This window comes from Spermophilus citellus, assembly GCF_964194105.1.
Source record: "Spermophilus citellus genome assembly, chromosome: 3".
NCBI classification, from domain to species: domain Eukaryota; kingdom Metazoa; phylum Chordata; class Mammalia; order Rodentia; family Sciuridae; genus Spermophilus; species Spermophilus citellus.
In genome coordinates, this window is record NC_138184.1 from 77,052,517 (window position 1) to 77,079,672 (window position 27,156).

Here is a 27,156-nt window from a genome sequence, read left to right on the forward strand (position 1 = left end):
TTTTTTTTAATGAATGTCACCTTCCCTCTCTCTCTCCTTTCAATCACCAGATTTTTTTTTAAAAAAAATTATTTTGTTTACATTTTTTTTAGTTTAAACAATTGCAGGAGAGTTGGGAGATTGATATAATGAGCTCCCAAACGCCCTGCATCTGTAGCCACCAATTGTCACTCGTGCTTCCCCCCTCTCCACTTGTCTGCCTATGGGATTATCTTGGGGGAGTCCACCTTTTGAGACAAGGTTGTACTGAACCTTTGTGGCAGGCGGCCTCTATAAACCATCAGTATAAAGTCCCCCAAACAAGGGTATTCTAGCTCAGGGCCATAATAGAGTGACCACCCTTGGGAATTAGGGCCGTCAAGCAACACATTTATTTAATCAACTGTCTACATTGAAAACACCTCCCCGGTCCCACTGATGTCTCTTTAGGGCTGTTTTGTTTGTTTGATTCATTTATTTTGGCGTGAGGGATTGAGCCCAGGGGTGCTCTACCCCTGAACTGCATCCCCAGCCCCCTTTATTTAGAGACAGGGTCTCACTGAGTTGCTTAGGGCCTCACTAAGTTGCTTAGGTTGGCCTTGAACTTGCTATCGTCCTGCCTCAGCCCCTGAGAGGCTGGGATCACAGGCGAGCATCACCTCAGCCCGCAGCGCTGACCTTTTGAAGCCATCAGACAGAAGGTCTGGGTCACCTGATTGTGTCAGGTTCACACTGAACGTGTTGGCAGAATATCACAGAGGTGATTTTGTGATCTGACGCATCCCACCAAGAGTCCCTGTGTTGGATGTGATCGTGTGATCAAGCTGGGGTCTCTGTTTTGCATATTTTTCCTGCCAAAGATCCCGGTGCCCTTCACCAAACCTCCGTTTACCTTTCTGGCCAACAGGGTCCCCTCTGTCCTTCTACCTGTACTTCTCCTGGGTCTCTGGATGTGGCTTCTCTCCATAACGGTACCTTTGCCCCCGGGAGCCAAGTCTGGCCTCCTGGCCCTCTTCTTTCTTTGCCGCCCTGTAGTAGTGTCATGGGGCTAGTCTGGCTCAGCCTGTGACAGTTCTCCATTGCACCCCCCTACGCTCACCGTGGTGGGGCCAGCATCGCAGAGGGACTGACCCAGTGGGATGGGTTTTCGGTTTTAGATCGCCATGGGTGTGCCGCTGCACCGGCTGAAGGACATCCGGCTTCTGTATGGAGAGTCGCCATGGGGCATGACACCCATATCTTTTGACACCCCTTCAAACCCTCCCCTGCCTCGAGGCCACGTCATTGCAGCCAGAATCACCAGCGAAAACCCGGATGAGGCAAGTGCCGGGGACCCTGTGTCTCCTCCATCTCAAATGCCCCAGCCTGGAGCTGACCCTGGAAGTCAGCCTCCTCCAGGTCCCTGTGGTCCAGCTCCTCAGCTTATAGAAAAGGAAATGTCTGGAAGGGACGTTCCATGGTTTATCAGCTCATGGGACACACAGTGTGTATGGCACTGGTCTAGCCACTCATGTGACATTATTGCAACCTCTGGGTGTTACCTGTGCAACAGCTGGACAGGTTGGGGTGACCTACCCTTGCTACTCCTGGACCTCTGAAGGCCAGGCTGAGCCCCAACTTGCAAGGTAGTATCCATCTCTGGGATAAACAGTTGGTTTTAGAGCCAGGGCCTTTGATTTCTGGCCCCAGGCACTTTTTGCTGTAATATAGCATTTGTCTCCTGTGGGAGTCCCTTATTGTCCTTACCTGGGTCTTGGAAAAGGAACCGACTGGCTTCTATCACAGTACACATGCTTACTGATTATCAAAGGATTCGTGAACCTACTATGTTTTAAACTTGTGTATTTGTTTTATCATTTATTTATTTATTTGTTGGTACTGGGAATTGAACCCAGCGTGCTTAATCCCTGAGCCACCTCCTCAGCCCTTTTTTAAAATTTAGAGACAGGGTCTCGCTAAGTTGCTGAGGTTGGCTTTGAACTCTCGATCCTCCTGCCTCAGCCTCCCAGATCCCTGGGATCACAGGCGTGCACCATCATGCCTGGATGTTTTACTTTATTTTTTGAACTAAATATACTTTTTAACTGATAAATGAAGACATAAACATTGTACATGTGAATGAGGTAATGTGACATTTTGAGTCAGGTTCGCATTGGGTAGTGATTAAATCTTTATATTCAAGAAATTTGGGTTAAGAGGGAGTCCCCGACCCCTTGATTTAGGTTTTTTTGTGTATGTGTGGTACTGGGGATTGAATCCAGGAGTGCTCTTCCACTGAGCTAATCCTGAGCTCCTCCTTTAGTCTTATTTTGAGGCAGGTTCTTGCTAACTCACCGAGGCTGGCTTTGAACTTGGAGTCCTCCTGCCTCGGCCTGCCAAGTGCTGGGTTCCAGGTGTGCACCACATGCCCAGCTTGGTTGAAGAATGTTAGGCTCTGGTAGCTGATTTGTTTGGGATTTTTGGCTGCAAACCAAACACCAGCTCTGGCAGATAAGCAAACAGGAATTTTTCAGAGGGTCAGTGGCTTGCTCACAGGACCCTGGAAGGACAGAGAATCAGGTTGAAAATAACCCACCCGGGAGCTCTCTACTCCCACCCACATCTGCGTACTCCGCCAAACGCCCGCGTTGTCACTTAATTCATGAGTCCTAACCCTAGCTGGAGGGCTCCATGTTCACCCACCCTTACCACCTTCAGAAAGGAAATCAGCCATGTGTCATGGGCCCACGGTGCCCATGGGACCTAGGGCCTTAAATATGCTGGGCAAGTCTCTGCCACTGAGCTGTACCCTTAGCCCGCACTCTACAATTGTATTTTTAATTTTTTTTTTGTTTTGATACTGTGGATTGAATCTAGGGGGCACTTTACTGTTGAGCTGTATCCCCAGTCTTATTTTTTTGTTGTTAATTTTCTAAAAGTTTGAGACAGGGTCTTACTAAGTTGCTGAAGACCTCACTGAATTTCTGAGGCTGGCCTCAAACTTTTAATTCTCCCCTCTCAGCCTCTCAAGTTGCTGGGATTACAGGCGTGCACCACCACGCCTGGCTTATTTAAAATTGATATTATAGAAAATGTGCAGTGTATAAAACCAGAATGCACCTCCACCCAGGCCAGCCGTGATCCATGTTCACCCATGTGATGCTGGCATCTCCCCTGTCCCAACTTGGTGGTGGTGGTTTCAGAGATTTTTTTAAAGGAAGAATCACATTGAGGTGCTCACACAGATACACCCATGGATCGACCTACCCTCACTGTGGCAGGAGCTATGAGTGTTTGCTGATCCCCGTAAGCTTTTGCCTGTGGTCGGGGCTCTTGGATCTTTTTAGAACTGAATTCTGATGAGCACACACCTGGAGTAATGCCTTGTCATACCTTGCTCTTTCCTGTCTGGGCTCCAGGGGTTTAAGCCGAGCTCTGGGACCGTCCAGGAACTGAATTTCCGCAGCAGCAAGAACGTGTGGGGTTACTTCAGCGTGGCTGCCACGGGAGGCCTGCACGAGTTTGCTGATTCCCAGTTTGGCCATTGCTTCTCCTGGGGCGAGAACCGGGAAGAGGCCATTTCGTCAGTATCGCCTCCCTCCCTCCCTCCTTCCTCTCCTCCTCTGGTCCCTCCTTCCCTGTGCCCTCCCCTCCCTCCCTCCCTCCTTCCTCTCCCTCCCTCCTTCCCCTCCTCCCTCCCTCCCTCTCTCCTTCCCCTCCCTCCCTCCTTCCCTCCCTCCTTTAAGAACCAGAAGTTCCCCTGCATACCCATCAGGTCTTTTTTTTTTTTTTAATTTTGTTCTTTTAGTTGGACATGACGGTAGAGTGTGTTTTGACATATTATTACTTACACAGAGTCTAACTTCCCATTCCTGTGGCTGTGCATGATGTGGAGTTTCACTGGTCATGAATTCATTATGAACATAGGGAAGTTCTGTCCGGTTCACTCTACTGTCTTTCTTATTCCATCCCCCTCCCTTCATTCCCCTTTGACTAATCCAGGGAAATTCTGTCCCCCCACCTCCCGCCATCTGACCCAGGACCCTCTCCAACTCCTGTTCACGTCCGCACATCAGGGAGAACATTTGGCCTTTGGTGTTTGGGGATTAAGCCATTAGATCTTGGGCTTGTAAGGGGTCTCACTTGAGGGAGACCCAAAGGATGTTTCAAGGTGATGCCAAGAATTTAGAAGGGGCCGAGTGGGGCAGCTGAATTAAAGCTTGAAACCTAGCTCGTAAAGAGTTCCCTCATTGGCTGTATTCATGGCTCAGACTAAATTCGGGGGGGCAGGGGGCGGTTCTGCTGGGTGCCGGTCACCACTCTGAGGCCTGTGACTGCAGGCCTGGGTTCCAGGTGGAGCCAAGTCCAAGTTCTCCTGGTTTCTGCAGAGCTGAGAAATCTGACATCGACACGGGACACTCAGGTTCTGAAACGGCACACCTTACCTGGGCACCAGAAGAGACGCACCGGCTCCTGTTGTAATTAAGCCTCGTGTGGGTGGCTGACTGCCCTTCACAGTGACACAGCGCACAGGCGTTGTGGGCATTTCATTTACAAACCCTTAGCCTCTGACCTGGCGCTTGGCTGCTGATGAACTGAGTGGAGTTGGTGGTTTCCGTGATCAGGCCTCCTTGGCAGCTTAGAGTATTCATTTTCATTATGCCCAATGGACATGGCGGTCTTGAGGTTCACCAAGGACTGTTTGCAGCAAATAAGGCTCACGGGAGGAGGTGGGAGGCGCTGAGCAGCCAGCCCCCGGGATGGAATGACTTGACCCAGCATGGCCGTCAGCGCCCCCGATTCCAACAGCTTTCCTCATGGCTGACAGAGGCCGCCTGGGGGCTCAGTAGTCTTGGTTTTCCTGGAGCTGGTTTCTCTGGACGTGGGCCCTCTGAAGTGGGGTAGGCCCCAGCTAGCTGGGGCGAGTCAGTGGCCTTGGAGGCTGGTGGCTTCATCTTCAGTTCCGACCACACCTGACATCCTGTTTGACCCCTCTGTCTCCATTCTCCCCTCCTCTTCCCTTGCCTGCTGACGGCTGGGGACACTGCCTGCGGGAAGCTCCCTCTACTGGAAGACACGTGTTCAGTCCCTGGCCTTCCCCTTCAGTCCTCCAGACAGGCTGTGGTCCCCCAGGGAATGGGGATCTCCACCCTGTGACCTGTGCCCTTTGCAGTTGGAGGCTGGGTTTGGGGGAGGGAGCTACAGAGCCTGCTGGGCCCTGAGTCCGGTAACTGCCATCATGGGCAGGTGGTCCTCAGGCACAGCTGGGGGGTAACAGTGGCCCTTCAGAGGGCGGCTCCAGCTCTGGGACCAGGAGGAGACTTGAATAGGTCAAGGGGGAGACGGCTCGGTGATGAGCAGAGAGGCTGTCCCTTCCTCTCTCAATCATTAATTATTTTTGTAGTTGATTATAATCACAATGATATCGAATCATGTTCACAGATTAACGACTGGTCACTCTACACGGGGGTGTGTCATTTTAATCCTCAAACACCCGCATGATGTCAGGGTTATTCCCCCATTTTACAGATGAGGAACTGAGGGCCAGAGAGGTTAGGTCACCTGCCCGAGGTCACTCAGTCCATGAGGATACTGAGGCTGACACTCTGGTCATCTGACCCAGGACCCCCTCCAACTCCTGGTGGCTCTGGCACTCTGGAAACCCATCATGAGGTGTCCCGAGGACTCTGTCTGAATTCGTCAACCACTCGTGCTTTTCCCCTCCAGGAACATGGTGGTGGCTTTGAAGGAACTGTCCATCCGGGGGGACTTCAGGACCACCGTGGAATACCTCATTAACCTCTTGGAGACCGAGAGCTTCCAGAACAACGACATAGACACTGGGTGGTTGGACCACCTTATTGCTGAGAAAGTGCAGGTAGAGGTCTGCCCACGTCTGCCCTCCAGGTGCCCGGGACTGCAGCGCCCGGCAGACACTGAGACAGGGAGTCTTTCCTAGGCGGAGAAGCCGGACGTCATGCTCGGGGTGGTGTGCGGGGCCTTGAATGTGGCTGATGCGATGTTCAGAACCTGCATGACGGATTTCCTGCACTCCCTGGAAAGGTAGGGTGTGCGATCCGTCCCTTTCCTCTTGTGAGGTGTGTTGGTGGCCCGAAAGGCGAGACGGGCTTTATTGGGGTGGCCAGCCGGTCACCAGGTAGTGGTGAGCCCTTTCTACCTGTTTACCTTCATGAAATTCCTCAGATAAACCTGGGCTGCCTCTGGGTATGATGTCACAGGCCTGTCATCCCAGTGCCTTGGGAGGCTGAGGCTGAGTCAGGAGGATCTGGAGTTCACAGCCAGCCTCAGCAACTCAGTGAGACCCTGTCTCTAAATAAAAAAACGGCTGGGATGTGGCTTAGTAGTTAAGTGCCCCTGGGTTCAATCCTCAGTCCAAAAAAACAAAACAAAACCAACAAAAAACCCCCCCAAAACAAGACTGGGCTTCTGAGCCTGGGCGGGGGAGGGTCTTGTGGGGCGGGCAGGGGTGGGGTGGGACTCTTGAGGCCAGGCGACAGTAACCTTGCAGTCAGTCATGTGCACGTCCCTGTGGGGTTGTGTAAGGGGCATTGTAAGACTTGGGTGGAGGTAGATTGAAAAGCAGAGTGGGTCAAAGGCCATCTTTCCCAGACCCTCCCCAGCTCCACAGGGGACCTGTGACCTGGACTAGAATGGAGAGTGGCCACGTGCTGTCTGGACAGCCAGGTTCCCACCTCAGCACCAGCGACATTTTGAGCTGGGTCATGGTGGGTGGGGACCGTCCTGTGCCTTTCAGGGTGATGGCAGCATCCATGGGACAGTAACTTGTGTCCCCAGATATTGCCAAATGTCCCAGGGTAGGAGCAGCGTCTCCTCCCATTGAGGACCACCGTGACAGGCCAAGGACACTAAAAAGGCTGAACAGGTGGAAAGCTTGTCACTGCTCAGCTGTCGTGCTTTGAGCAGGAATAGAATCACCGTCTCCTCTCTGGTTTCTTCCGTAGCAGGTGACACGTCCCCACACGGGGAGTTTTTCTGAGAAGAAGCCGTTGTGGATTTTGCTCCTGAGAAGCTTTTGTAGATTTTTACATTCTTGGACAAATGCTGATTTTTTAAAGTTTTTTTTAATTTTTAATATTTGAGGGGATGGAGAGAGAGCTGGGAATTGAACCCAAGGGCGCTTTACCTCTGAGCCACATCCCCAGCCCCTTTTTATTTTTATTTTGAGACAGGATCTCTCTAAGTTGCTGAGGGTCTCACTGAGTAGCTGAGGCTGGCCTTGAACTTGCATCCTCCTGCCTCAGCCTCCTGAGTCACTGGAATGACAGGTGTGCAGGATCTAAGTCTTTTAATCAGACTTAGCCTTTTAGCACAGTCAGGCTCTCGGTGCTTGGGAAGGTCAAAGAGGTGGGTGATGTTTTTCTTTCCTCTTTGCAGCGGGTCACTGGGGCTTGAACCCAGGGCCTTATGCATGCCCAGCACTGAGTGGCACCTCCTGCCCCTGGGGATATTTTTAGACCCCGGGGTGGCTGGGGCGTGCTCGGCCCCTCCCCAGGCTGTCATGGGTCTGCCTTGTCTTCCAGGGGCCAGGTCCTCCCAGCGGCTTCTCTGCTGAACCTCGTGGACGTGGAGCTAATCTACGGGGGTATCAAGTACATTCTCAAGGTATAGCCCTTGGGCTTCCAGGTGCAGCGCTCTGGGGGCCGCAGGGGGTTTGTTCCTCGTGGTGGGTGAACATCCTGGAGCGGATTTTCTCCTGCTCGGTCTGAGCCACTGTGTTCCTCGGGAATCCCTGAGTAGTTCCTTCATGACTCTGAAACCTAAACACTGGTTTTCTGAAAGCGTAGGGCCGGGTGGTGTGCAGAGGTCACAGTGGCACCATTTGGTGATCTCCTGTGGCTGCTGGAGCAACATGCTACCCAGCGGAGACTTGAAACAACAGCAGTTTATTTTCCACGGTCTGGAGGCCAGAGGTCTAAAGTCCAGGTGCCAGCTGGGCAGCGGTCTCTCTTATGGTGCTAGGGAGGGACCTCTGGCCTCGAGGGGTTCCGGTGGCTGGCTGTCGTTGGTGTTTCCTTGGGACTAAACCACTGCTGACCGACTGTGCTTTCACACGGCCTCTGAGTGTGTGTGTGTGTGTGTGAGAGAGAGAGAGAGAGAGAGAGACAGAGAGAGCTGTCTCTTCACATTGCTTCTGGGTCCGCACCTGTGTCTCCATCTCTTCCCCTTTTATAGGAGCACCATTAGATTGAATTTAGGGCCCATCCTGACCCAACCTGATTTCATCTTAACTGTTTACATCTGCAAAGATCCAGTTTCCAAACAAGGTCACATTCTGAGGTTGCAGGAAAGTCAGGAGTTTGGGGAGGTCGTTTGTCCCCCCAAATGAGCAGAGCCTTCTCTGAGCTGGCCTGGCCCACGGTCATTCCCAAGGCCTGGGAGTCTGGTTTAGTTCTGCATTCCGCACCTGGAATCTATGTGCACATTCTGGGGTTCATCATCAGCGTTTCTGAGGCTTCCTCTGGTGGCTGTCCTCTCTCGGAGGTGTCTAGTTAGCCTTCCCGTGACACTGAAGGTCCACTCAGCCCAGAGGAGACCTGATGTGTGCAGGCACAGCATGAGGCCCGGGGTCCACATGGGCTGGGTGAGCCATGCATGTGTGCCAGGGTCTCCAATGCAGCTGCAGGTACTGAATGTCCCCCTGGAAGCAGTGGCCTGCCTGGCACTTCCAGCCTCGTGTTTTGGGGGGTGGGAAGAGGACCGAACCTGAGTCTGTTTCTGAGGCACAATTTTATTTTCCTTGACTTGACTTTTATTATTTCTGAGCACACAGAGACTTTGAGTCTAGGCAAACAAATGCGTTGTCCTTGGGAGGTACTCTCCGTCTACATTTTTGTCCCCCCCCCCAAGGTTTTTTAAAAGGTGTCCTTTGGGCCCCTGGGTCCTACCAACCTGATTTTCAATGTGGCACAATCTAATTGTAGAAAACTTTAAAGTTTCAAACAAGTCCACGGAGTCACAAAACTCAAACGATTCTTCACTGCTGCGTGGAGGCGGACTCTCTTAGTGTGTTAGCAGAGATCATGGTGCAAATCATTTTCCTGCTGTGATACCTAAAGTCATGAACAAGTTTCCTCCAAAGCCAGTTTGGTCTCTGGCGTGTTGTCCAGCAGGACTTTCCGTGGTGATGGAGATGTAGCTATGCTGTTCACTTGGTCAGGGTCCCACGGGGCACCTGAAATGTGGCGAGGGTGAACGAGGAACTGGATTTTACATTTTATTTAATTTGGATTAATTTAAACAGGCCATATTACTAGGGGGTCACCAGATTGGACCGAGAGGGTCTGGGCTTTTCCACAACAAAGGTGACAAGATTGGATGCTGGTTTCATGGCAGTTTTTATTATTATCACAAATAATGTTGCCATCCGTATTCCTGTATTCCTGGCTATCTTGTCAAAATCTGTATTTTGTTGGTCGTGGGTCCTGGGGATGCCCATTTCAAAACACACGATGACCCGCAGGTCAGGTGGGCGGGTATTTCAGTGGGACTGAAACTCAGAGCCAGGCCAGAGCCTAGTAGCCTGTCCGTTTCTCAAGTGTTCCACAGCTCACATGTGTCCCTGGGCAGAGCTGGGCCTAGGGGGCGGAGCCATAGTCCATGCTGGGGTGTCCTTGCCCATAGATGGGGTGGCTTATCAGCCGCAGAATGTGGTACTCACAGTCCTGGAGGCTGGAAAGGCCAAGGTCAAGGCACAGCCGACGCTGTGTCTGGTGATGGCTTCCTGGTTTGTGGCTGTGCCTTCTCTTGCTGTGTGCTCGTGTGGCAGAAGGGGACAGGAGCTCTCTAAGGTCACTTGGTGGAAGTCAATGGTCCCGTTCATGGAGACTGCATTCTCCTGGCCTGATCACCACCAAAGGCCCCCCTCCCACCATTGCATTTGAGGTTAGGTTTTAGCATAGGAAACTGGGGGGCTTGGGGGCTACATAAACAGTCTATGGAACCAGGCCACTGGGGGGTCTCCAGGGCTGCTTAACCCAGAGTGTGATGAGCCCCCAACCCTGCCACCCGCAGCCTTGCTCAGGGCTGGCGCTTGGTGATGGGAACTAGAAGGGAGCCCCCAGCCCCGGAGGGTGGACATCCCAGGAGAGATGGCCAGGTAGGACGTGTGTCTGCAGTTGGCACCGTGGACTCCAGGCCCCACCAGCCCTGCCAGTCCCGCAGCCGCTCCCTTGGGGTGAATGAGGACGAGGGCTAGAGGGGGAGCCCCCCACCCTTCCTGCAGAGCCTGCTCTTTCCCACGGTGTGAGGAGCCGTGTGGGCACATCCTGAGTCCAGGTGATGACACACGCCTGTCCCCACAGGTGGCCCGGCAGTCTCTGACCATGTTCGTCCTCATCATGAACGGCTGCCACATTGAGATCGACGCCCACCGGCTGAACGACGGCGGGCTGCTGCTGTCCTACAACGGCAACAGCTACACCACGTACCTGAAGGAGGAAGTGGACAGGTGCGCGGGGGCCCGGGCCCACAGGGGACACCAAGGCCCACGGCAGGCAGGGTGTGCACAGGGTGTCCAAACTGCAGAGCTGGCCTGTGCACAGGTCTGTGGACGAGGCCTTCCCTGGGGAGTCCCGGGGGTGCCTGGGGAGGGTCCCCTCCTGCCTGGAACTCGTGCCACTGCCAGGCTTTCAGGGAGGGCTCCCAGGCGGGGAGCACCTTCCTAGGGACCTTCCTAGAGCACCTTCCTAGAGGGGTTCAGAGCTGAACGGGGCAGGGCTCCCAGCTCTGTGGCCTGGGAGGTGCATGACGGCGCGCCTGCTGCCCTGGTGGACGTGGGGCACCCTCCAGCTCATCTGATCATTCTGAGATCACACATGTTGGTGACCCTTGCAGAGCAGGCAGCACATCTCCAGCCACAGAGAACGGAGGGTGGAACACAGGCCAGCGACCCCCTGCTCCGGCTCCCGAGAAGGCCGAATTCTCGGGCCTCGGTGTTTCGGGAGAGGGCAGATTAAGTGCCTGCCTGAGGGATGTCGTCATCTCTTTTCTAAGCTGAGTTCTTTCCACCAAGAACATGCAAGGTTATGTAGGTTCTACTCAAACGCATGCGCTCCCCAGTTCAGAGGCAAGGAGAGGAGTTGGAATCTAAGATGGATCGAGTAACGTTTATCGACGGCTTTCTCGGTGCCGGGACCTGTTGGGATTTATCAGTAAAAGGCTCTAGTTTTCAGCCAGGGTGAAAAGAAACACCTGTTTTTCTTCCCCAACTCACTTTCAGTATCTCCATGGTAATGGTCAAATGTCCCCATTTGAAACCATGGAGTCCCCACTGCTGCTCAGAGGGTGTCACGCGTGGCCACCTTCAGGGGAAGCTGCCTCGGGCTTGTGGGGCCGAGGGTCCTCATCTGTCCCTCTACCTGCTCCTCCTCTCTCCCAGTTACCGAATCACCATCGGCAACAAGACGTGCGTGTTTGAGAAGGAGAACGATCCCACCATCCTGCGGTCCCCCTCGGCCGGGAAGCTGACGCAGTACACGGTGGAGGACGGCGGCCATGTGGAGGCGGGGAGCAGCTACGCCGAGATGGAGGTGACTGATGCCACGCAGCATTCAGAGGGGAAATCTGGGCCCAGGGACGAGTGAGAACTGAGGCCCCCTCAGGATGCAGCGAGTGTAGGGTTTGGGAAGTCCTTACCGTGGGCAGGTGCTGGCCTGAGCACTTGACCTCTCTATTTCTTCAACCTTCCCAGCAACCATGGGAAGGGGCACAAATGTGATCCTCGTTTTACATGTGAAAAAGATCAGGCTCAAGAAGGCCAAGGAAGTCATCCCAACAGCTCGGGAGGCAGAGGCAAGAGGATGGCGAGCTCAAAGCCAGCCTCAGCAAGCAGCAAGGTCCTAAGCAACTCAGTGAGGCCCTGTCTCTAAATAAAATACAAAATAGGGCTGGGATAGGGCTCCGTGGTGAGTGCCCTGAGTTCAATCCACAGTACCAAAAAAAAGAAAGCCAAGGAATGTGCTCAAGGTCACCCAAAGTCAGGACTTGAACTTGGCCTCCTCGCCATGCCCAGGAAAAAGGACAACAGCAACGCAAACCCAGCAGGGAGGTGAGCGGTGTCTCAGACTCCCGCCACAGGATGGGTGCCTCATCGCGCGCTGTCCTCTCGAGAGCCCTGGGGTGTGACTCACGAGTCCCATTTCACAGTTGGAGAAACTGAGGCTCAGAGAGGGGAAGGCACTGTCTGGAAATCACAGAGGTGGCGTTTGGAGATCTTGGGTTTCAGCCCTGGCCTGGCTGACTTGGGTGCCCGAGCTGTGACCTGCCGGGGCAGCACTGCCCTGACTGTCTGAAGCTGGGACCATGCGGACAAATCCTCCGCCAGTCACGTCTGCAGACCCCGGGGAGGTGGGGAGGCGAGCTGTGGGCTGCTGGCCCTTCCATGAGCCGGTCCCCCATCCCACAGAGCACCCCCAAGGCCTCTCAGGAGCTTGTGCCCCAGGAACTGGTGACAGAGTGTTTGATTCACACAGCACATAGGAGGAGCAGGTTCTGAAAACCGTATCGTCAGACGGTTTCTTCCTCACGCAGATGTCACACAGTGACCTTGCATGGCCTGGATGGTGTGGGCCAGTCGCCCCACATGGCCTCGAGATGTGAGATACAGGAGGCGGCTGCTGGTGGGCACAGCAGACTGTTGTGATCTTTTTGTTGTTGTTGTCAAACACCCATAGAGAGCGTAGTGAATACATCAACCAGTCAACGGCCCTGTGATGTCGTCACAGTGTGACATGCTGCGCGTGCTTGTGCTCTGCTTTTGCGGTCCTCACAGGGCAGCACGTAGGTTTTTCACACCAGCAATCACCTCAGATGATTAGTGTCTTGCACTGTGACCTTAGGATGGCCACCATGTCCCTGGGAGAGGGGAAGTTTTTACCTCTTTGGGCCCTGCTGTCATGATTGGCCTGTTGATGACTGAAACCCTGTTGTGGGGCACGTCCCCGAACACTGATCACTTGATGCAGTATGCCTGCTCTGTATTTCTGGGGGAGAGGCCTGCCTTTGAGAATAAATGTCAAGACAAGCGAGGGGGCGGGTGGCCCAGTGTGGGCGAGGCCCTGGGTTCTGTGAGAAGCAACCTACAAGCCAAGTCAACCTACAAGCCCAGGGAGAATCAAGGTTCCTAGGGTCGGAGGAGTAGCTCATTGTCAGACACTCGCCTGGCATGCACAGCCCAGGGCTCTGCAACCAAAAACAAGAACTAGAGAAAGCAGCGAAGACATACCAGTGCCCCTGTCAGGGCAGGCTTTGCGGGTTGAGAGTCCGGGCCCAGAGCAGCCTGGTCCGCGGCGGGCTCGCCCTAATGTGGGGTCTCCCCCTTTCTGCTGAGTGCTGCTGGGAGTCTCTCCGTCCTAGGTCACAGCCCCTGCTCTGCAGTCCCTGGTTCTGGGTGGCTCAGGGTGCCACCCACCAGCGGTCCCCGTTGTCTCTGTCCTACTTCTCTTTGCCCAACAGGTGATGAAGATGATCATGACCCTGAACGTGCAGGAAAGCGGCCGGGTGAAGTACATCAAGCGGCCGGGAGCCGTGCTGGAAGCCGGCTGCGTGGTGGCCAGGCTGGAGCTCGATGACCCCTCTAAAGTGCACCCGGTATGTGCAGCGGGACCCCTGTCAGCCAGAGTTTCCTGTGCTGGGTTGGTGAGGCAGGACCTGGCCACCCCCAAGTCCCTGCAGGGTCACAGAAATCTGAGGCTCATGTGAACTCCTGGGAGACGGATGGGCACAGGATGCCGTTTGGCCTCATAATCGCAGTGAGAACGGTTGCCTTTGGCCTCGGCTGTGGGGACCTAGTGTAGAAGCCAGCAGCTGACTGCAGAGGGGGTCCCCTCAAGTCAGCTCACAGGGGAGAAGGAGCCTGCAGGGTGGCGAGGGTTGGGCAGGAGACCGGGTGTTCCAGACTTGGAGGACGGCCTGTCCCAACCACGTGGGTGCCAGCGGACCTTCGTAGGATGAACTAGCACATACATGGCTGTATTGAGTCCTGTTGCCGCTCTGGGGAGCTGGTGATTTTTCCTCCTGGTTGCCTGAGGCTGAACGTTTATGATAATTTCCAAAACTCGGTTCTGTTTCCATGAGGTTTTCATCCTGCCGGGCCTTTGTCACTCACTAGACAGTGGAAATGAACAGAGAAAATAGGGAAATGGTCTTCATTACAAAGCAAAGCAAAATAAGAAAAAAAAATATAACGACTTCTAAAACGGTTTGGAGTCTGAATCAGTAACGCTGGGACATTTGTGGAGGGGCTGAGTTGGGACACGTGGTCATGGCACAAATTCAGCAACCCCAAATCCTGGTGCAGCCTTTTCTCCTGTTGGTTCTTGGGGTTCACCCTCCTAGATCAGGTCTGTGGGAGCCCATCCATCTGCCTCATGCCCCGGCTTGTCGAGTCTCATCGGGTTCAGGGCTTCTGTGACCCGCCCCTCTTGTCCCTCACCAGGCACAGCCCTTCACGGGAGAGCTGCCCGCCCAGCCCACCCTGCCCATCCTGGGGGAGAAGCTGCACCAGGTGTTCCACAGCGTCCTGGGCAACCTGACCAACATCATGAGCGGCTACTGCCTGCCAGAGCCTATCTTTAGCATAAAGGTAGGTCCCCTGTGAAGAGCAGGTGCGGTCCGAAAGGCTCACTCTGTGACATCAGAGGGCTTTTTTGGAACATGGAATGAGAAAACAGTCCTCTCTTGTTTCTGTAAAGGATAGTTTCCTCAGGGAATTCCTCAGTTTGTAAGTTTTGGGGTGCATTTCCTTCTCCGTGATCAGCTGATGTTAGTTACCTGAGTTCACGAAGTTAGGGAGGAGTCTGTGGGTGTGGCCAGCCCTGCCCCACCTTTTTGGTGCTGGGCATTGAACCCAGGGGGGCTCATTTCCCAGCCCTCACTAAGTTGCTGAGGCTGACCTTGATCCTCCTGCCTTAGCCTCTCGGGTTGCTGGGTGGGACAGCCCTCTTAATGACACCAGCAGGAAGACACTTAGTTCAGAGACACTGTCCTCACCAGCCACCATCCCAGGGTCCCAAGAGAAACACGGAGGTCCCCAATCATAGACCTTCCTGAAAGACCCCTGATGCTAAACCGACCAAGATCCCCCTGAGGGCTGCCCCTCAGGAGAGCAAGGCTCAGTGATGTGGCGAGGACAGGTGGCGAGGACAATGGTGACAGCCCTTGTCTGGACATACTATGTGCCTGATGCCGTTCTCAGTGTGTAAAGTTGATGAAGTCATCAGATCTTCCCAGCAACCTAGGAAGCAGGAACCTTTATGATTTCCATTTGCAGATGGGGCAGCTGAGGCACAGAGAGGGTAAGAAATGTGCCCTGCTTCTCCCACGAAGAGGTAAAGAAGGGGTTTGAACCCCGACCATCTGGCCTCAGGGTCTGAGCTCTTCACCACTGTGCCACACTGCCTAATGATGATTGCTGTAGGGATAGAGTCTTTCTATAGATAGAATATTGCTGCAGAGAGAATCTTTGCACTTGCCAGTTACATTTTGAACCTCCTTCACTGTTGGAGTTGGCACCGTTATCATCCCCACCCAAAGACCATCTCTGGTGGTCAGAGACACACTGGAAACAGAGTAGGGCAGCTGTTGGAGGCATGTGAGCTCAGTGGCTTTGGTTTGCATTCTGGTTTTGCTTCTTGGTATAGCTGGGTGATCTGGGGTAACTTAATCAACCCCTCTGTGTTTTAGTTTCAATTGTGAAAGGGAAACGGTTATCATTCCTACTTGGTAGGATGATTTCTAAGGATCAAAGGACAGCTTCTAAAGAAAGGTTTTTGAGGGTGTCTGTCACTAAGCAAGTGTCTCACAAATGCTAGCTGGTCACATGACCTTACGTTTCCTCCTCACCCTGTGCTGGGTGCAGAGAAGGGAGCAGGGGGCCTTTGCCCCTCTGGACTGTTCTAGAGGCTGCGGGGTCAAGTTCTTTGGCCACAGCAGTGCTCAGGCCTGGGCGGGTTGAGTTGGGTTGGGCTGTGGTGGGTGGCAGGGTCCTTGGCCACGTGGGGCTGTGGCTGACTGGGGTGGTCTCCGCCGCAGCTGAAGGAGTGGGTGCAGAAGCTCATGACGACCCTCCGGCACCCGTCACTGCCACTGCTGGAGCTGCAGGAGATCATGACCAGCGTGTCGGGTCGCATCCCCGTCCCTGTGGAGAAGTCAGTCCGCAGGGTGATGGCCCAGTACGCCAGCAACATCACCTCCGTGCTGTGCCAGTTCCCCAGCCAGCAGGTACGTGGCCCCAGCCAGCCCCACGGGGATGCCCGCTCTCCATGTCTGGCCTCTGATCAAGTTGGGCTTCGTTCTTTCTTTCATTCTTTCATTCTTTCTTCCTTCTTTTTTAGTACTAGGGATTGAACCTAGGGGTGCTAAACCACCGAGCCACATCCCCAGCCTTTTTTTCCTGTTTAAATTTTATTTAGAGATGTGGTCTTACTAAGTTGCTTAGGGCCTTGCTAATGACCCTCCTGCCTCAGCCTCCCAAGCCCTTGGGATGTCAGGCATGTGCCACCAGATCCAGCAAGTTGGGCTTCTTGACACCTACTTACAGGTCATCCCCAGAGGTTGAGAATTCTAGAGATTAGATTTTTTTTTCCATCACTGGGAATGGAACCCAGGGCTGTTCATCAAGGTTAGAACATTGTTCAGCCATAAAAATAAATGAAGTGCTGATTCATGCTGAGGAAAAAAGCCAGTCACAAAAGACCCACTTGATTTATGCTTCTGTTTAGAAGAAATGTCTGTAATAGGAGAATCCATGGAGAAGGAAGTAGGCCAGTTTACCAGGGTGTAAGGCAGAGGGGACTTGAGGAGTGATGGCTAATTAGTGTGCAGTTCTGGGGTGATGAAGGTCCCTTAACATTACCAGGTGCAGTGGTGCACGCCTGTCATCCCAGCAGCTTGGGAGGCTGAGGCAGGAGGATCTCAAGTTCAAAGCCAGTCTCAGCACAAGGGAAGCCCCTAAGCAACTTAATGAGCCCCTGTCTCTAAATAAAATACAAAATAGGGCTGGGGATGGGGCTCAGTGGTCAAGTGACCCTGAGTTCAATCCCTGGTACCCCCCCCCCCGCAAAAAACCGTAAAAGAAAGTGCCCTAAAATTAGTCGGTGTACACCTTTGTGAATATCCTGCAGACCAAGGAACAGGCACCTTAAAGGAGGTGGGAGAAGAGTATGGCACGTAAGTTGTATCTCAATTCAAGATAACAAAACCAAGGCTCCAGAGGACCCCAACTGAAAAAAGCACATGGTTGGAACTTTCAGAAATTTATTCCTGATGCAGGTTTAATTTTCTTTGAAAATCCCTTTGTCAGCCGGACACGGTGGCACACATTGTCATCCTAGCAACTCAGGAGGCTGAGGCAGGAGGATCATCAATTCAAGGCTAGCCTCGGCCACATTGTAAGGCCCTGCCTGAAAATAAAAAAAAAAATTAAAAGGGCTGAGGTGTGGTTCCATGGTTCGGCACTTGCCTGGCATACACGAGGCCCTGGGTTCAGTCCCAGGACTGGAAACAGCAACAATAGCTTCTTTTGTTGCCGAAAGCAATAGACCAGTGACATAAGTCTAAATATAAATATAGGACCCTTCCCGGGGCTGGGGCCGGGGCCCAGTGGTAGAGCTCTTGCCTGGCATGTGTGAGGCACTGGGTTCGATTCTCAGCACCACATATAAATATATAAGTAAAATAAAGGTCTATCAACAAATAAAAGAAACTATTTGGAAAAAAAAGGCTAAATGTCTTAAAAACAAAAAAAGGACCTTTCTCCCCTGCACCTTTGCTGGGCTTGGGTCCTTCCTCTCCCTCTGTCCCAGTGCCGTGCACCTGTTTGGTGACTGTTGTCATTCTGAGCTCTTGAAGTCTCCCAGCAGTACCCCAAGGGGGGACCAGGGCTGTTTCAGGGTGACCAGATGGCTTCGGGGCTGGGATTTTTTTGAACCCTGGGTGGGACCCCGTGATGGCTACTTCGGGGCTTCGTCATCTGCTGTCAGTGGTCAGACCTGTCTTGTCCTGTCTAGATTGCCACCATCCTGGACTGCCACGCCGCCACCCTGCAGCGCAAGGCCGACCGAGAGGTCTTCTTCATGAACACCCAGAGCATCGTGCAGCTGGTTCAGAGGTGAAGGGCCCCTGGGCCCTCCAGGGGGTGTGGTTTTCACGCTGAGGGGTCACCTGTCTCCAGAGCTGGCCTGGTGCTGTCTGAGGGGCAGGTCCTCACTGACACCGAGCGCATGAGTCCTGGCTCTGCCGTTACTGAAAGCGGAGACCTGGCCTTAACCTCCGTGGGTCTCAGTTCACCAGCAGGCGAAAGGGGTATAAAAACACTTCACAAGATACGTCACTTGGAGTTGTATGGGGGCTAACCTTGGGAAAGCCTTGACATTTGGCCAGTGTTCACCAGGTGGTAGCTTGGATCAGGACACAGTAGGATGAGATGGTTTCATGTACAAGAAAGGACCGTGCAATTACCATTGAGGTTTTGGGGACCACTGCAGAGGAAGGTTGGTGAATAACTTGAATTGTATCTTGGGTAGGCAGGGGCAGGGGCAGCCTGCTGCAGGACTGTGCTGATGATAAGAGAGATCTTTGCCATTTTTCATGAAGAACCTACGTAGCAAGATGGCTTGGCTCATAGAGAGAATGGAAGCAGATTTGAACCAATCAGATCACTACCTAATTACCAAGTGCCAGGAACTCAGGTAGAGAGAATGGGGGGACCTTAGGAGGTGACCCTCCTTTCAAGGAGTTCCGCAACTCCTGGGCTCCGACTGGCCCTGTAAGCTGCAGCAGAGGGAGGGGATTTTGAAGCGCATCCCCACAAAATGAAAGCCTCACAGCCAAGGAGTACCAGGGAGTCCCCCCAAAAATGCATCCGCTGCCCACCTTAAGCCCACCCTTTAAGCTTCAGTGAAACACCCAGAAGGAATGACACATGGTATTAATCGTCTCTAGCAAACTTTTCTGTGTTGAACATAATTATCAAAGTTCTACCCCGTGCTGTGACTGAAAAGACACTTGCATTTGGAATGATTTTTTATTTACTATTTTAATTCTTGTTCTTTTGTTGTCAGTTAGTCCTGCTGGGGTAAGCTGGTTTCTGATTCCCTAGAACTTAGTATCACACCCCCTGAGAAACCCAATTCCCTGTGTTCAGAAATATTCTAGAAGAGAAAATGTTTCGGGAAACGCGGTTTAACCCAGGAAAAAGTTTTGTCTCAAAGGGGAAATGAAATTTACACAGGATCTATTTTTTGGTGAATGTCTTTCAAGTTTGTCTTTTGGGAAAATCTCTTTATAGACTGGATGCTTAATCGGACATTTTTATTTTTGCGGTTAAAATTGGCTTCCCCCCTTCAGCATCCAGCTCTCTTAGGTTTGTTCCCTTCTCTGGGGGGCTGCGCCAGGGCTGCCCCAGGGCTCCATCCCGGGTACTCACCCAGCAGGGCCGCTGGTTTGAGGGGCAGGTCTGCCTGCAGGCCCAGGCCACGGTGCCTGAGAATCAGAGGGCACAGCCTCCACGCAGAGGGCACAGCCTCCACGTGCTGGGTGACTGTCACCTCCTTTCTAAAGCCATAAAAGCCCTGGGGGATGTCCCAGGAGGCGAGGTGGGCGGTAACCTGGCTGCCTTCCTCTCCCCAGGTACCGCAGTGGGACCCGTGGCTACATGAAGGCGGTGGTGCTGGATCTCCTGCGGAGATATTTGCAGGTTGAGCATCATTTCCAACAAGGCAAGAGACAGGGCCCCGCTCATGGCACGGGTGGCAGACCTGGGCCGGGCAGTGGGGAGGAGCCGCCGTCTTAACCCCAGGCCGCCTCCTCTCCCCTCTAGCTCACTACGACAAGTGTGTGATAAACCTCAGGGAGCAGTTCAAGCCGGACATGTCCCAGGTGCTGGACTGCATCTTCTCCCATGCACAGGTGGCCAAGAAGAACCAGCTGGTGATCATGCTGATAGTAAGCAGGAGGTGTCCTCCACCCCAAGCCGGGCTGGGTCTGGGGCCAGAAGGCAAGCATTCTGGACTTGGCGGGGTGGGCACTGTCTGGACCACTCGACTCTGCCATTGTTCAGTGTTCCAGTAAAACTTGGTTTGCAACCATAGGCAGGGTCACTCCCGAAGCCTCTGCTCTGTGCCAGGCCCTCTTGGAGTACTTTACAAATAAATATTAACTCATTTAGTTCTCACAGAAACCCTAATAACGGTTCTCACCTCCCATTGGAAGAGCTCAGAGAGGTAAAGCCACTTGCCCAAGGGTACCCAGCTCTGTGAGTGCAGAGCCAGGATTTGAACCCACAGCCTGGCTCCAGCATCATGAGCTATTAGGAGTATTGTGTTCTTGGTCTGGTGGTAGGTCCTTATTGTGCCTTCTTGGAGACGTAAGGCATTTCCTGCAAGATAGTCATAAGCAGTCTTTATAGTTAAAGACTTTCCCCCTGGATACCTGTCCTGATGACTCCTTAGAAAATGTAGGATCAGCAGAGAAGGAGAGACTTGGACTTGGCTTAGAGCAAGAAGGGCTTGGCAATTTTTTTCTGTAAAGGGCCCTAGAGGGTAAATATTTCAGATTCGTGGTCACAGGGCTTCTGTTGTAGCTCTTTAGCCCCATGAGCTTGTAATCTCAAGCAGCTAGAATGAGTGAGGCTGGGTTCCTATAGCACTATTTTTTTGGGAGGGGTTACCAGGGATTAAACCCAGGGGCACTTAACCATGGAGCCCCACTCTCAGCCCTTTTTATTTTTCATTTTGAGACAGGGTCTTGCTGAGTTGCTCAGGGCCTCACTAAGTTGCCACGGCTAGCCTTGAACTTGTGATCCTCCTGCCTCAGCCTCCGGAGCTACTGGGATTGCAAGCATGTGCCACCATGCTCAGCTCCTATAACACTATTTACAAAAATAGTCAGTTGGCAGAGTTTGGGCCCGGGGCGTGTAGGAGAGTAAACATCTAACAAGTTGTATTCATCAATGTTGGTATTTTGGAAAGGGTCATTTTAACATCTCTTTGTGCAGCACATTTCAATCCTGGTGGCACATGAGAAGCACCTGGTGGGCAACAGGGCTTAAAAACAAACAAACAAAAAAAAAAACAGATGCTCAAACCCTACCCTTTGTTCAATTAAATCAGAGGTTTTGGAAATGGAGCCCAGAGATTAGTACATTTTGAAAGCTTCGGCAATGGGAAATTGAAACATGGACTGTGTGTCGGGTAATATCGTTAGTGTCATGTTTAGTTTCTTTTGTTTTTTAGAGGTTCTGTAGGCAACTGGGAGAATATCTTTTCTCTCAGCCAGATATGTACTTAAATAGTGTAAAAGATCACGGTGTCTGCATCCCACTTTCAAGAAGAGGGAGAGTGTGAGCATGCACATGTGCTTACAGCGAAATCCAGTGTGCTGCTGTGATAAAAAGTTAACAATTAGCGACTCCGGGTGTTTAGGGGCTGTCAACACATGGATCTTCGTTACCTCTGAAGTTTTTAAAAATTAATTTCAGGGGGAGGACTCCCCAAAGTAGTTACAGGGTGAGGCCAGGATCGGGCACCTGTGCCCAGGGAGGTGTCTGCTCTTCGGAGAATTCCACAGCTATAGTAATAGAACGCTTTTCAAAACACTTCCTTTGGTGGAGTGTTTGTGAAGTGTGTAGAGCAAGGTTTCCTGTCGTGTGTCAGAGTCGGCTTGGCATTCGAAGACCTGACTCTTCAGGTCTTGAAGTTTCTAAAATCACGTGCACCAGATGTCAGCCTGGGGGAGATGGTGGAATGGCCCAGCTCAGAGAATTGGGACACTTACTTGGGGCTGCTGCTGCTTCTTTTTTTTTTTGTACCAGGGATCAAACTCAGGGGCACTCGGCCACTGAACTGCATCTCCAGCCCTATTTTGTATTTTATTTAGAGACAGCATCTCACTGAGTTGCTTAGTGTCTCGTTTTTGCTGAGGCTGGCTTTGAACTCGCGATCCTCCTGCCTCAGCCTCCCAAGCTGCTGGGATGACAGGCATGTGCCACTGCGCCCAGAATGTTGTCCCAGGCGTGGTTTGGGGGTCAGAGGTGAGATTCACTCTGTGGCTCTTTTGCTTTCATTTGTTAGGAATCAGTGAGTTCTTTACTTCCGGTGGAGTTTGGTCCTGCAGAAGCTTTCAGCAAAGGCTTCCCACTTTGATTCCTGTGAGATGAGATTGTTTGGAGCCTATTAAGGGGACATAGTTTCTGCATGTCATTTAGGGGTCCTAGAACTTGGCGACAAGATAAAGAAAACAAAACGTGGTAGTGTGGAATAAAGTACACAAGGACAAAGAAAGAAGGGATTCGGGGCTCTTGTGTGTGCAGGGTGGTGTCCTGGCTTTTAAAATGCTCACACACACTGTCACACACGCACACACACTCTCTCACACACTCGTACACACTGTCACACACACATTCGCACATTCACAAACATACACTCTCACACACACACTCACACCATGATCACACTCTGCCTTCCTGGTGGCTGAACAGTGCCTGCCCTCTGTGCTCTCCTTGGAGCCACAAGCTGGGTGGCATGGTGAGGGCAATGTCACCACCCCTTGACCATACAGAGTGCATCAGAACTGAGGGAGGAGAGAGGATTTAGATAATTTCCCATGAAATTTCTTGAGTGTCGACGTGCCTGTGTGCTTATGTATGAAATATTAATACATAAAAAATTATGACTCTAGGGCTGGGATGTGGCTCAGTGGTAGAGCGCTCGCTTAGCATGCACGAGGCACTGAGTTCGATCCTCAGCACCACATAAATGTAAAATAAAGATATCGTGTCCACCTAAAACTAAAATATATATATATAAATTTCCGACTCTAAAAGCCGCGTGGGTTTAACATAATTAGGGAAACCCGTGCATGAGAAACGGTCACAGCCCCGCCCTCTGGTGAGACTCCTTGGGGAACAGTGGTGGCTGATGGCGGGGAGGGGGGGGGGCTGTCTTCTGTGGTCTTGGACGAGGCTCCTGCTCTGGCCATTCCCGAGGCCCTCTTGTGCTCAGGGCATAAAGGAAGATGCAGAGACCATGGTCCTAGTCTCCAGCAGGAAGGTCCCCCACACAGAAGGACTCAGCACCCCTTTCTCTTCTGCAAGATTCCACTCCCAGCTCCTCCCCTCTGAGACTGAACCCTTGAAGTCAGGTAGCAGCGTGCAGGGGGGGAAGCTGGTGGCTTCAGGGACCCAATAGAGCTGTGCTCCGATCTGCTCCACCTTGCACAGGCTCCGAGCCTCAGTTTCCTCATCTATAAAATGGGGATCCTGATAGTAACTCCTCAGAGGGTTGGGAGAATGGGGAGAAAAGTGTGTAAAGGATCTAGCTGTTTACCTGGATCACAGTCAGTGCCTGCTGAATGCTCACTAGAATAGTATAAGATTGAGCATCCCCAAGCCAAACTCTGAAATGCTCCAAATTCTGAAAGTTTTCCAACACCAGCAGGATGCCACAAGTAGAAAACTCTGCCTCTGCCCTCCTGTGATGGGTTGCAGTTGAAATGTAGATGTACTAAAAATATCACACAGAATATTTCAGGCTGCGTGTGTGTAAGGTGTATGTGCGACTATTTGTCTGTCTGTTTTTTATGTTTGCAGAGCTGGGGCTCCAGCCCATGGTCTTCCACATACTGGGCAAACTCTCTCCCACTGTGCTCTGTCCCTAGTCCCAATGTACTCGAAACATACACAAGTTTCATGTTTAGATTTGGGTTTTGTCCCCAAGATAACTCATTATGTATATGCAAATATTCCAAAATCTCCCTCCTCCCAAAAAAGATCTGAAATCCCAAACACTGCTATTCCCAGCATTTCAAAGAAGCATCACTCAACCTGTGCTCTAGGCAAAGACTTAGTTATATTTTTCTTTTCCTTCTTTCTTTTTCTTTTTTTTTTTTTTTTTTTGGTACCAGGGATTGAACCAAGGGGCACTCGACCACTGAGCCACATCCCCAGCCCTATTTTGTATTTTATTTACAGACAGGGTCTCACTGAGTTGCTTAGCGCCTCACTGTTGCTGAGGCTGGCTTTGAACTGGCAATCCTCCTGCCTCAGCCTCCTGAGCAGCTGGGATTCCAGGCATGCGCCACCGCGCCCAGCTTAGTTGTATTTTTCTTCTTGCTAGGTATTGAGGGTGTGTTTTGGAGTATGAGTGGGCAACTGGGTGAATGAAGGGGTAGGGGTGCCCATGGTAGAGAGGGGCAAAGGAGTGTCTCAGGCTGTGCCTGTTGCCCTGATAGCGGACACTGGTTTGTTCGGGCAACTTTACGCCTGACCTGTTCCCCTCTGGCAGAGAAAATTCATTTGGATTCTGTTTCTGTCCCCTAAAGGATGAGCTCTGTGGCCCAGACCCTTCCCTGTCGGACGAGCTGACCGCCATCCTCCACCAGCTCACTCAGCTGAGCAAGACAGAGCACTGCAAAGTGGCCCTCAGAGCCAGACAGGTCAGGGCTCCAGGCACCCGGACCAGGCACGTGGCTGCCCCGAGCCCACCCGGCTTCTCTTATGCCAGCCTCGCCCCCTCCCTGACAGGTGCTGATCGCCTCCCACCTCCCCTCCTACGAGCTGAGGCACAACCAGGTGGAGTCCATCTTCCTGTCTGCCATCGACATGTATGGCCACCAGTTCTGCCCAGAAAACCTCAAGGTGGGACATCTTCTTCCTTCCAGCTTCCACAGAGCACGCCCTGGCCCAGGTGGGGGTCTAGGGGCCTACAGGCTCCCCCTGCTTCAGGGTGCTCACTTCCAGGCTTCCAGGAACCCCGGCATCTGAAGCTGGGAACCCTGGGCAGGATCCAGGGCTTGATTGGCAGGTCTTCTGAGGCTGCATGTGGGAGGAGCCCGGAGTTCGGGGTCCTTGGCCAGCGCCAGGGACAGCACCGCGGCCATCTTCTCCTACTCCCACTCCTCCGGCGCCTCTGGTTGGTGGTTAAAACCTGTTCACATTTTTTTTTTCCTTTTCCCTTTTTCCATTTCCCATAGAAATTAATCCTCTCAGAAACGACCATATTTGACGTCCTGCCCTCCTTCTTCTATCACACTAACAAAGTCGTTTGCATGGCTTCCCTGGAGGTAAGTAGGGGAGGCCTGGGGGACAGTGGTAGGCCTGAGCTTGCCAGTTGTAACATTCAGTGCCGGCTGGCCCGCGCCTGACCCCCCTGGGCCATGGCCTTGCAAACATGACTTTATGCTCTCCAAGTTAGTATTCATCTTGCAGAGGAATGAACTGAGACAGAGGTGAAGTGAGTTGCTCAAGGTCATACAGCTAGGAGGGGCAGGACCAGGATTTCCACTAGATCTTTTTGTTGCAAAGTCTATACAGGTAACCACTGCTGTGTCCTGTGTCACCGCAGTTCTTCCAGGCAGGACACAGCTAACTGCTCACCCTCAGATCCAAGTCCAAGGCACCTTGTCCAGACTTGCTGACTGTGCGCATTAATTAATACTTCAGATAGACTTTTCTACCTGGAGCTCTGAGAGCCAGAAGGAGCCTGGGTGACTATTTAAAGTGACTGCGCTTTGTGACAGGACAGAGAAGGGTATGTATGACCAGCAGCAAAACCCAGATGAGGGCCAGGTGGTCTTGCTCCTATCTCTCTGCATTTAGGAGCCAAGAGGTGATCACTTATTTTCAGGAATTCAGACTTTTACTCTGCTTTTTGTGGGACACAGGAGGTGACCCTTGGCCACTTAGGTGGCTCTCTTAACCTGGACTACATGACTGGTCATGGTTTTTCCTAATCGCCTGGCTCTCTAAGTCCAGTGGCTTGACCCCCACTGCCCACCACTCTCCTGGATCTTTTAGCCCCCGTGAGTCACCCACCAGAACGCCGGGTTTGGCTGGGTCTTCCTGGAGACCTTTGAAGCTGTGAGCATGTGGCAGCCACTGGGCCTCCTGGACCTGCAGGTTATACCCCTTTTCGTGTTCAGCTCTGGAAGAGTCCTTCTGAGGCCTCACTCCTGTTTTCCAACAGTGAGACCCAGTGTGTCTCGTCAGTACTTTTAATTTCATTTCATTAAACATTTATTAATTATTCATCTTGTAGTACTGAGGATTGAACCCAGAGATGCGCTACCACTGAGCCACATCCCCGACCATTTTTATTTTTTATTTTGAGACAAGGTCTCTCTAAGTAGCTGAGGCTGACCTTGAACTTGCAAACCTGCCTCAGCCTCCTGAGCTGCTGGGATTACAGGCCTGTGCCACTGCGTCCGACTCATGAGTATTTTTTAAAGCACTAAGTCCTATTTATGTGTATTAGAGATTTTTCTAGGATGTACTTTCTATACATTCTATCACTTTCTACAATGGCACTTTTTTTTTCTTTTTTTGGGTACCGGGGATTGAACTCCAGGGCCCTTGTCCACTGAACCACATCCCCAGCCCAATTTTGTATTTTATTTAGAGACAGGGTCTTACTGAATTGGGCCTCGCTGTTGCTGAGGCTGGCTTTGAACTCAAGATCCTTCTGTCTCAGCCTCCTGAGCCACTGGGATGACAGGCCATCGAGCATAGCTGGAAGCAGGTCATTTAGAGGGCAGCAGTGACACTGTTATTTTATTTATTTTATTAATATTCATTTTTTAGTTGTAGTTGGGCACAATACCTTTATTTTATTTATTTTTATGTGGTGCTGAGGATTGAACCCAGGGCCTCGCACATGCTAGGCAAGAGCTCTGCTGCTGAGCCCCAGCCGGACACTGTTATTTTAGTTCTTGTGGCAGAGACCATCTATTCTCCAGGCAGTTAAAAACCTCCCAGCATCTGAACACCAGACTGTGTCCCCCACTATGGCAGCCTCTGGGCCCAAGTGGTTAGTGAGCACTTAAAATTCCATTTGTCTGAGTCAAGCTGTGCCTGATTCCAAAGACTTAGTAGGGGGGAAAGAATGTGAAATATGCAAATATTTTCCTTTATTACATGTTGAAATGATAATATTCAGGGAGAAATAAGAGTATTATTAAATTATTTTTAGCTGTTCCTTTTCTTTTTCTCCATGGCTATAAAAAATTAGAATTCTAGGTGTCGCTTGTATTGTTATTTCTTTCTTTTTTTTTTTTTAAGACAGAAAGAGAGAGAGAGAGAGATTTTTTAATATTTATTTTTTAGTTTTCGGCAGACACAACATCTCTATTTGTATGTGGTGCTGAGGATCGAACCCTGGCTGCACG

At 51.9% G+C, this 27,156-nt stretch overlaps 1 protein-coding gene across 7 annotated transcripts in view; it reads left to right on the forward strand.

The window, feature by feature from the left end:
* The window catches only part of ACACB (acetyl-CoA carboxylase beta), a 125,411-nt gene that overhangs the window by 60,327 nt on the left and 37,928 nt on the right, over positions 1-27,156 (forward strand). For all 7 annotated transcript variants that reach the window (XM_081286017.1, XM_081286015.1, XM_081286016.1 and 4 more), the window contains 16 exons: positions 1,137-1,298; positions 3,378-3,541; positions 5,686-5,836; positions 5,918-6,021; positions 7,521-7,602; positions 10,302-10,447; positions 11,378-11,528; positions 13,453-13,587; positions 14,435-14,581; positions 16,030-16,218; positions 18,006-18,106; positions 19,627-19,715; positions 19,817-19,941; positions 24,316-24,429; positions 24,518-24,631; positions 24,967-25,056. In XM_081286017.1, coding sequence (XP_081142143.1) covers positions 1,137-1,298; positions 3,378-3,541; positions 5,686-5,836; positions 5,918-6,021; positions 7,521-7,602; positions 10,302-10,447; positions 11,378-11,528; positions 13,453-13,587; positions 14,435-14,581; positions 16,030-16,218; positions 18,006-18,106; positions 19,627-19,715; positions 19,817-19,941; positions 24,316-24,429; positions 24,518-24,631; positions 24,967-25,056 — 2,064 coding nt within the window. The remainder of the gene's footprint in view (positions 1-1,136; positions 1,299-3,377; positions 3,542-5,685; positions 5,837-5,917; positions 6,022-7,520; positions 7,603-10,301; positions 10,448-11,377; positions 11,529-13,452; positions 13,588-14,434; positions 14,582-16,029; positions 16,219-18,005; positions 18,107-19,626; positions 19,716-19,816; positions 19,942-24,315; positions 24,430-24,517; positions 24,632-24,966; positions 25,057-27,156) is intronic.